General features: G+C 43.3%; 1 protein-coding gene across 4 annotated transcripts in view; it reads left to right on the top strand.

Annotated features, from left to right (window-relative positions):
* Window positions 1-1234: 1234 nt before the first annotated feature.
* Window positions 1235-9997, top strand: part of RTEL1 (regulator of telomere elongation helicase 1) — a 44570-nt gene continuing 35807 nt past the window's right edge. For 2 of the 4 annotated variants that reach the window (XM_085079241.1, XM_085079242.1), the window contains exons 1-10: window positions 1235-2048; window positions 2699-2813; window positions 4317-4515; window positions 4894-4987; window positions 5912-5993; window positions 6583-6643; window positions 6862-6937; window positions 7103-7187; window positions 8292-8357; window positions 9799-9952. In XM_085079241.1, coding sequence (XP_084935367.1) covers window positions 2712-2813; window positions 4317-4515; window positions 4894-4987; window positions 5912-5993; window positions 6583-6643; window positions 6862-6937; window positions 7103-7187; window positions 8292-8357; window positions 9799-9952 — 919 coding nt within the window. In that variant the 5' untranslated portion in view covers window positions 1235-2048; window positions 2699-2711. The remainder of the gene's footprint in view (window positions 2049-2698; window positions 2814-4316; window positions 4516-4893; window positions 4988-5911; window positions 5994-6582; window positions 6644-6861; window positions 6938-7102; window positions 7188-8291; window positions 8358-9798; window positions 9953-9997) is intronic. The other 2 variants (XM_085079240.1, XM_085079243.1) reach the window with 2 other exon arrangements.

Below are 9997 nucleotides of genomic sequence, written 5' to 3'. Positions count from 1 at the left end.
CAAACACCAAGATGACAACCCAGTTTAGGATCAACACCTTTATTTATTGTGTCTTTACCGCGACAGATGCTGCACCTTCGCTAAACCTTCACAATTCTTTTGCAACCTTGACAAGGAATACATTTTTCACTTTAAACTTACAACCCATTTCCTCTGCTCTGTTTTCAGAAGGACAGCAATGCTGGAGGCAGCCTGCAGCCCTGGTCAGGTGAGGTCACTGGTGCAGAGGAGCAGCCTCCAGGAGCTGCGGAGCGGCTGGTGCTGACTCATGTTTGCTGCTGGGCATGGGCACCTGCTGACTCACACCCCTCTTTCCATGGCCTGGTCACCTTCCAGCTCTCCTCTCTCAGCAGGTGACACTGCTCCTATCAACAGCACTTAAATAAGGCAAAATAATCCCTTTTGATATGCTATTGATATTGCTCTTCCATGTAGGAAAGATGGGTTTACAGGAAATAATAACATCATGGTATTCCATGGGTTTATGACGTGTTTTAAACCTTTATTCAACTCTGAAGTTATTCCACACTCTCATTTCACAATCTTTACAAACTAATTTATTTTGTGGATTAATTGCACATGACTGGTATCACATGAAAGAGTTCACAGTCAGAAACATGACCAAAGCCAGCTGTTAAATTTTGTGTGGAGCACGTGAAGACCCAGAGGAATAACTCAAGTGCTCTCCAGGCTGTTCCCTACAATTAAAGACAGTTTATAACCCAGTGAGGTTCAGCTCAAGGAATTTAAAGGCTGGTGACCAAAACAGCAATACCCATGAGCTCCCCTGACTCAACACCACAACACAGAATGCACCACAAGTTTGGGAAGAGAATAGATCACACAATGTTTAATTTACATCCTTTAGGGTCTGTTCCTTTTAACATCAGAGCTGTTCTACACACAAACAAGCTGTGCAGCTGGCTAGGAATAAAGCATTTTAAAGTGAGAATAAAAAAAGCCACATCCTGTGCCACATCTATGAGGTGACCGTTTGACAGTATGAGATGCAGCAACAAACCACAGAGATGAGCACAAAATATTTTCTTCCTGCCTTCTCTCTCATATAACTGCACAAAACGTAGTTTTACAAAATTTGGTGAGCCAGGTAAACCATGCCTATGCATTTTTTAAAGCCAGATTCTTACAAAAGTGGGTAATCCATCAACCCAGAGCAGCTCACTGCAATCACACACGAGGAACCAATCCTCGGCCTGAGCACCTGGAATGCCGTTCCTGGATGTGCCTGGATACACTGACAGAGGACCGAAGGGTGGGAACATCGTGCTGAAGAAAAGCCGGGAACAAAGGAGCGGCACATTCACCCCTAACAAAAGAGACCCGTCAGAATTCATTACCGTCCCTAACGCAGGAGCCACGAGGCTCAACATAAAGCCACAGAACCCTCCCACCTCAAACGCCGAGGGTTTCACAAAGAATCCTGCCGTGCTCTGCCCTCTCCTGCCTGCAGCAGCGCCCAAGGGTGTCAGACCGCTGCACAAAGCACAGCAGGGCCTGGAGACAAGCTCTGGCCGAGGGCATTGCTTATCAAATGCTGCCGAGCCCTTCAAAAGGGCATAAAACACCAGTCAAGGCGGGCCTGGCGCGGGGCACCCGGACAGGGCTGGGAGGCTTTGGAAATGCAGCTTTTCGCGAGCCAACAGCCGATATTCCGCCTCTTCAAGGCCGAACCTCGGCCTCCGCCCCGGGGGAAGCAGCTGCGGAACCTTCCTGCTGCGGAACCCTGCTGCACCACCTAGCGCCTGTCCGGGGAGTGGGCTCCGCTTCCCTCAGACTCAGCAGCGCACAAACCCCACCGGGCTTGCGCCGCTCCTGCCCAGGGCCCCTCATGAGGCAGCAGCAGCCCCCAGCCCCGCTCGGGGCTCCACCGCGGCACCCCCGGCCCTGGGCCGCCATGCCCGCCGCACCCTGCCCGTCCCCATGGCAACGCCGCGCCTCTCGCGAGAGCGCCTGCCGGAAGTGACGCGCCGAACGGGGGGGGCGTGCACGTGACACGGGCGCGGGGATTCCGAACGGCGGAGCGGGAGGTGCGCGAATAGCGGGAACAGCGGGAACAGCGGGAATAGCGGGAATAGCGGGGAGAGCGGGAATAGCGAGAATAGCGAGAGCCGGGAACGGGGGAGCTCCGGGACACGGGAACACTGTGACACGGGAACGGGGGGACGCGGGGACCTGGGAACGCGGGAACACAGGCCCGAGCGGGCGGTGCGGTCGGGAATGCGGGAACGGCGTCAGGGCCCCGAGTGCCCCTGAGCCTCTGCGGAGCCGCTGGTAGCGTCCCGGAGCTGTGTGACCTGATTGCCCCTTCCAGTTCCAGTTCCAGTTCGGACGGTGGAAGAGCATGGAGGGAAGCTATTTACAAGGGCCTGGAGTGACAGGGCAAGGGGGAATGGCTTCAGCCTGACAGAGGGCAGAGTTGGATGGGATACTGGGAAGAAATTCTTCCTTTTGAGGGTGGTGACGGCGCTGGCACTGGTTGCCCCATCCCTGGAACTGTCCAAGGCTAGGCTGGATGGGGCTTGGAGCAAACTGGTGTAGTGGAAGGTGTCCCTGCCCGTGGCAGGGGGTGGAATGATGTGAACTGTAAGGTCTCTTCCAGCCCAGGCCATTCTGTGATTCTGTCATGTCATGTTATCACCATGATGGCAGGTCAGTCGCAGTCTGTGCTTCCTTGCAGGCACCTCAGAACGATGCCCAAGATCGCTGTGAATGGGGTCATAGTGGATTTCCCCTTTGAGCCCTACCCGTGCCAGAAAACCTACATGGCCAAGGTGCTGGAATGCCTGCAGAAGGTGGGTGAATTCTGCCTCCCTGGGGTTGGTTTGGGTCATTTTCCAACTGTGTGTAATTTCCAACTGTATGAAATGATTTCTCTAAGAAGAGGCTGTTACAATTCAAGTTTTCTTTGTGTTCTCTGCTGCCTTTTCCAAAGCTTTTCTGACCTTTTAGTTGTATTTTTGCCGGGGTTATTAAAAACCTGGCTGGCAGGTGGCAGTAATTAGAAATATAGATGGGATGTTCCTAAATTGGGAAAAGGAAGAAAGGCTGAGAAAGTAATACTTGTAATCATGCAGTCTGTCCTTGGCTATCTTGGGTTCCACAGAATTACAGAATCATGAATGGTTTGGGTTGGAAGGGACCCATTCCATCCTGCTGCCATGGCAGGGACACCTTCCACTATCCCAGGTTGCTCCAAGCCCTATCCAGCCTGGCCTTCAACACTTCCAGGAATGAGGCATCTACAGCTTCTCTGGGCAGCCTGTGCCAGGGCCTCACCACCCTCAGGGGGAAGCATTTATTCCTAATCTCCAATCTAAACCAACTCAATATCAATTTGAAACCATTCCTCCTTGTCCTGTCACTCCAGGCCCTTGTAAATAGTCTCTCTCCATGTTTCTTGTAGGTTCCCTTCAGGTACTGGAAGACTCCAATTAGGTCACCTTGGAGTCTTTTCATCTCCAGTCTGAACAATGTCAATTCCCTTAGCCTTTCCTCATAGGAAAGATTTGGTTTTGTCTTGTTAATATTTGGGCTATTTGTATAATTCTTAATTTTCTCTGTGAGAGGATAATCTTAATGAATGTTAAAATAATAAAACATTTTTTTCACAATAATTGTCTTCTTTGCTGGAGTTGATTAACACATGTTCATGGTCCCTCTTCTTCTGAGATACCAAACAAGCTTATTGTGGAAACTTTGACTTTCCAGCTGGCTCTGCATTCCTCTGTATCACTACCTGCTTGATGTGTCCTCTTATTAATCTCAAAGTGTTGTGAGATCTTTATCTATTTAAATCTCTTTCATACACTTGAGCTCAGCTGCTGCTTTTTTGCAATTTATAATACGTTCACACTCTCTAAAACTGTAATATCCAGTAGAATGAGGTGTTCCAAGTGCTGACTAAGTTTTTTTGCCCAAACTGATGTGGGATATAATCTTAATCCTAAAGGAAACCAGCACTCTGTTATCTGGGAGTCACTTTTTGGGTTGTTTTTTTCAATAACTTCTCATATTTTCATGTATTTTATGCTGAAGTGTGACACTCTCCAATTGCTCCAAGAGTGCAGAATTGAACTCCTATGCTAAATAAGTGTTATGGCTGGCTCTGGGTTTTTGACTGAGCCTCATTAAGTTAATTAGAGGGTCCTACAGGTTGTGCATTGGTAACTCCTTGTGTGTGGGTGTTCCTTGGTGGGGCTGCCAGCTGGTGTTTGCTCCTTTGCAGAGGACATGCAGTACTGCACCAAGACCTTTTCTACTGAACCAAACTACTCTTTTATTTCTCCCCAATAAAGAAGGTAAATGGCATTTTGGAGAGCCCTACAGGCACAGGAAAGACTCTCTGCCTGCTGTGTTCCACCCTGGCCTGGCGGGAGCACTTCAAGGACACCATCTCAGCCCGGAAGATTGCCCAGCGCATGAACGGGGTGGAGCTCTTTCCTGACAGACCTGTGTCCTCCTGGGGCACTGCTGCCACAGATGGAGATGTCCCAAGTGAGTACCACCATCTCTGCACTCAGGCATGTTAATCAATGCTTGCTTTTATTTATTTTTTATAATAAATAAACTTGTAAAAGTTACAGAGCTGTTGTTGAGCAGCTGAAGCACAGCTTCACCATTTTTTAGATTTTCAGGGTGTTTTACATAGTTTTGATTTTTTTTTTTTCTTGGAGCTCACTTAGTTCTATAGTTTCTTAGAAACTCATTTAACTCATTTTGTGTGTGTGAATATTTAGATGACAGAACTTCCTGCTGTCTCTACAAGGCAAACTGTTACCATAGTACCAGCTGGGGAAGGAGGCTAAGAATATCCCTGGTTCTCCTTTCCACACTTATGATGTCTTTCTGCTTTTTTCCTCTTCTATTTGGCAGCCTATTACACTGACATTCCAAAAATAATTTATGCCTCCAGAACTCACTCCCAGCTTACACAGGTCATTAATGAGCTAAAGAACACAGTGTACAGGTGAGTATGATTTAGGGTAGTGTCCTTATTCAAAGAAAAGGTAGAGAAACCCATCTGGTATAGTTGTTTGAACTTCTGTGGATGAATGCATAAAAGATGATATCCAGAGAAATGCAGTTCCTTTAATGTGTATGTTTAGAACCTGGTTTTCTTTGTTGTTGGGCTTGGTTTATTTCAATACTTTCACAGCTTCTCTTAGCTCCTTCAATCATGGAGTTGTCTGAATTTAGTCTGGTTTTTGTTCTTTACTTGACACATTAACTTATAAAATTACCTTTTTTTTATTTTCCTCCTTTATATTTTTCTGGGGACATTTTTTTAAGGCAGTGGGAGGCCATTACCAAGTTGAATTCCTCAGGCTGATGTAAATCTATGAAGAACTTTGTTTTTGTTACACCAATGCCTGTCAGTTTTCAGCTGTTCACATGCCAGTGTGTAGCTGAGCTCTTTGGACAGGCATAGTCATTTGATTATATAGTTCTTGTACAGATACAACCTTTTAATCAGCAAAACAACCCCACGCCATTGTGAATGTTTATAGTGAATCAGTTCTGTCCTAACCTTACTCTGAATGATACAACCTGCTGGGAAAGCCTTGTAATGGATGACAGACCCCAGCTGACTGGGCTAAGCTGTCATAACAGAGCCCAGATTTTGTGGTGGATGGTGTAAGTTGCTGCTTGTGACTTCATGCTGTGAGCTGCTGCTGCTTATTAACACTCACTGCTGCCAGCAGAAATTCAGTGCCTCAAAGTCCAACAACACACAGCAGTTACAGACAGACCAATTTACTTGTTCTGGCTCTGACCCTGGCTTTGGGCTCGTCTGTTTCTCCTGCGTCTTTCACTTCTGATATATTGAATCTGAGCATGTACAGCTCTGCTTTTTCTTGCCTTGTTTTTAATGTCAGTTTTGTGTATCCAGGCCCAAGATCTGTGTGCTGGGATCCAGGGAGCAGCTCTGCATCAATCCTGAAGTGAAACGACAGGAGAGCAACCACATGCAGGTGAGATCAGAGCCTGGAGAGGATGTTCAGAGAGAACATGGAGGCTTTTGTGTCATTTGTGTGTTGTTTTCACTCTGATATTGTTTAACTACAAGAGGCTGCAGGGAACAAAATAGTTGTAAATGTGGTTTTAGGAATGTTTGGTTTCCAGTTTTGTGAGTGCAAAATGTAATTCTGAGTCTGGTGACATTTTCTATCCAGAGAAGGATGTCACTGTGTAGAACATGACAGTTATTAATTTGTAGTTTACTTTTTAATCTGCCATTTAACTGTCAAGAGCAGTAATAATTCCAAAATATTGCTTCAGTTATTGATTTAGGTGTTATTTTTACAATATCAAAATTACTGTTTTGAAAAATATTAATGGTAAAATATTACACATTTTTCTCTGAGCATCTGAGTGTTCTGTGCTGCAAAAAAGAGCCTTACTTGCAAGGTGAACAGAAGGCCATGTAATTTTAAAGCTGAAGAACTGTGATTAGCATTTATTCATTAGCTGGTGTTAGGGAGAACTGATTTCAACCCTTAACCTGCTTTCAGTGCTTTACAAGCTGTGCTTCCCTGGGCTAAAACAGGCTTTGTTTTACAGATCTACATGTGCCGAATGAAAGTGATGTCTCATGCTTGTACTTTCTATAACAATGTGGAAGGTGAGTGTGGCTCACCTTAACTTCACCTGGGAACTAAGCCCTACTTTTTGGGTAGGGAGAGATTTGCTAGGCAGGTAGAGAGGTTTGGAAGAGTTGGCAGAATCTACCTGTCTGTGTGTTTTTCTCTGTACTGTCTTTCAAGAATGAAATATTAATTGAATGAGTGGGATGATCAGGGTAACAACAAATCTTTCTGGTTTTAATGTCACCTTTTACAGAAAAGAGTACAAACAAAGAACTGATGGAATCAATCATGGACATTGAAGACTTGGTTAAAAATGGAAGCAAGCTCAGGTGAATGATGCCCTCTGACCTTCCTCCTTGTGACTTATGAAAATAATGAAAACTGTTTCTCCGTTCACTTTTATTAATCCCTTTGTACATCATAGGACATGAATGATGAATGTTCTCTTAATATTTTTGCAAGTATTATAGTTTCACTGTTTTTTTTTTAAACAGAACTTGTCCTTATTATCTCTCTCGAAGCCTGAAGCAGCAAGCAGACATTATTTTTATGCCTTACAACTATTTACTAGACGCAAAGGTAACATTTGTCTCTGCTTTTAAATACAGTTGTTCTTCTGTTTGTCTTGTGTTGGCTTTTAGTGAGTAAGCAGTGAAAAATTATGCCTAGCAAGTGGATGCATTATGTGTGCTTCAAAACTGATCAAACCCCAGTTCAAGTTCAGGACTGTAGAGAAGGCCATTTTGGGGTTTTCTCTGTAAATTCTTTCCCACAGTTAAAAAAAAAGTCTTTTTTTTTAATATTTTTCTATATGTGTAGAATTAGCTTTGCAGAATGGGGTGCCCTTGTTAGGTGATATTCACCTTCCTGACAAATCTTCAGTCACACACTGCAATATTTTTGCATGTATTTTGAGATATTTTTATTTCTGCAGCAGCTGCATGATTTTTAGAATAAGAAAACTTTCAATAGGGATTGGACATATTCCTTGGAAATAATGACTGGCTTTGTGTAGAAACAGTTGTAATAAGTTGTCCATATTTTATGGATAGAAAGTGAAACCTTTGGAAACTGTTGAGGAAACAAATGTACTGACATCTTCATGCAACTTGGAGTAATTACTGAATTGTAGTAAAAGCCAAATTAGATTCTACTGCTTCAGGAAGACTGAAAGTTTAATAAATTGAAAAATAAATTTAAAAATCCCTTAAGCCCCATGAGCAAAGAAGCATTGGGAAGTGATGTGGGACTGTATTTCCAGAACATCCACTTGCAAAGACAGCACAAGCATAAATTTGTAAATACAAGGCAAACCCCCTGCTTTACAGCCTGCTTTTCCCAGATCTCTGTTGCCAAAAATGACTCAAAGTGACGCAAATTAATTGTTAAACTTGTGTATCCCAATATGGCACATCTGGAGTATTTTTATTTATTGCAAATTGTAACCTCTTTAAACATTTACATGATATATTTTAGTGCCTTCATTTCCAGAGAAAGTCATTGTTGTTTCTACGTTGGGTAGCCAGAGCCACTACTTGCTGTTTTCTCAAAGGGAAAAACAAATCCAACTTCAAAATACAGGAAACCCCAAATGTATCTCATCATCCAGGTTCTCAGCCAGTCAAATCCTTATTTCTCAGTGGCCTTTTTGTTCATTTCCTCATTCTGTTTTTTTGTCTTTAGAGCAGGAAAGCACACAACTTGGACCTTAAGGGGACTGTGATAATACTTGATGAAGCTCATAATGTGGTGAGTTGTTCTGGTCTGTTGCCATTTCTCACACTTCATCCAAAGAATAAAACAGATCTGTGTCCTATTGGAAACAGTCTGTAAAATCTGTATGCAGATGTGTGTCGCTAATATTCATTATCATGAGCATTTCTTGTTTCAGTGGCAGATCTTTGTAGTTTAATTAACAGTCCTTTGACACTGCTGATTTCTTACAAGGTGATAGTTTCTTTCCAAAGGGTACACCTCCAGATTTATGAGGTGCTTATTTTCTTGGAGACTTGCAAACAAACACTGTGTAGGAAGTCATGCAAGATCCATTCTTCAAGCTCAGCTGCATCACCTCTCCCAAGTGCAGTAGATGGCAAACAGAGCTCTCGTAATTTTTCCAAGTCTTCACTCATAGAGGGAAACAGAAACTAATAAATAATTCTGCATTATGAATTCTTGCTTTTAGCCGTCTTGGGACTGCAGTCCTTTGCCCAGATGATGAAATGCAAAGGAACATTTGAAATATGTCGCTTTTTCTGCCACACGAAAAGCCTCCCAGTGGGATTTCTGCTGAACAGCTGTGGTTTGTTGTCGGAGTGCCTGATGTCCTTTCAGTAAACAGTCACCCGGGTCTGCTCTACTTCACTTGAGACACTTGCATAGCTGCATCCAGGATTTGCTCCTTTCATCAGAACATCTCTTTTTCTGTAGAAAAATGTATGGAAATCCTGTCATAGTTGTTTGGAGTTGGGATTTTTTTTTTCCCTTTGTAGTGTGTGAGAAGTACCAATTGATGCCTGCATGCAGAAATTAGCCAGAACAGCTTCCTGTTTTGCAATAGTTTTTTGATGGTGCTGACTGTTCCAGGTTAAAATGGGGAAACTCAGTGATGACCCTGAAACAAAATTGATTTCTTTTTGATTAGATTGTTTACACATGCAGCTAGCTCAGCTTTTTTTTTTCTTTATAACTTATTTCTTCATAGCTATTACGGTCAAATATTTGTATAGGTAAGCCCTTACTATTTATCTTCATTCCTCATGGAAAAGGATTCTTTTTGTGAATGAAAATTCCTGGCAAAGCAATATGTGCCTTAATTTTCAGTCAGAGAAAGATTTGTCTAACTTACTGAGTGTTTAAACCATTACTACTTTTTAAACAGAAAGTATAGAAATAACTTTTTTGAAGAACAAACCAGTTCTCTAAGTAAAAAAAATTCCTGCATGAACATCAGACAATTACTGTCTGTACTCTCTAGCATGTTGATAATGTGGAAGAGGTAAAATCTGTTCTACATTTCAGTAAAAAAGTATGCTTATAAAATTCAGATGTTTATAAAATATCTTCTGGCCTGAGCTGGAGACCAGAAATGAAATCAAACCTGGTCATCTGGACTTCCTCACGTCTGAAACTGCCTGAGGAAACAACACACAGAGCAGTCAGAATAATTCTTCCATTCCTTGTGTTTTAGGAGAAGTTGTGTGAGGAGTCCTCTTCTTTTGACTTGACTCCCTATGATTTGGCTTCAGCAATGGATGCAATAAATGTTGTCCTGGAGGAACAAGCCAAAGTGGTTCGACAAAATGAAATCAATGCTGAGTTCAACATGGAGTTGGCCAGTTCGGGTGTGTTGACAATGACAAATTACAGTTTCTCTGGGATCGTAAGGT

Source organism: Lichenostomus cassidix, chromosome 20, assembly GCF_008360975.1.
Source record: "Lichenostomus cassidix isolate B80296 chromosome 20, HeHo_3.0, whole genome shotgun sequence".
Taxonomy (NCBI): domain Eukaryota; kingdom Metazoa; phylum Chordata; class Aves; order Passeriformes; family Meliphagidae; genus Lichenostomus; species Lichenostomus cassidix.
This window is presented reverse-complemented; position numbering and strand designations above follow the sequence as displayed.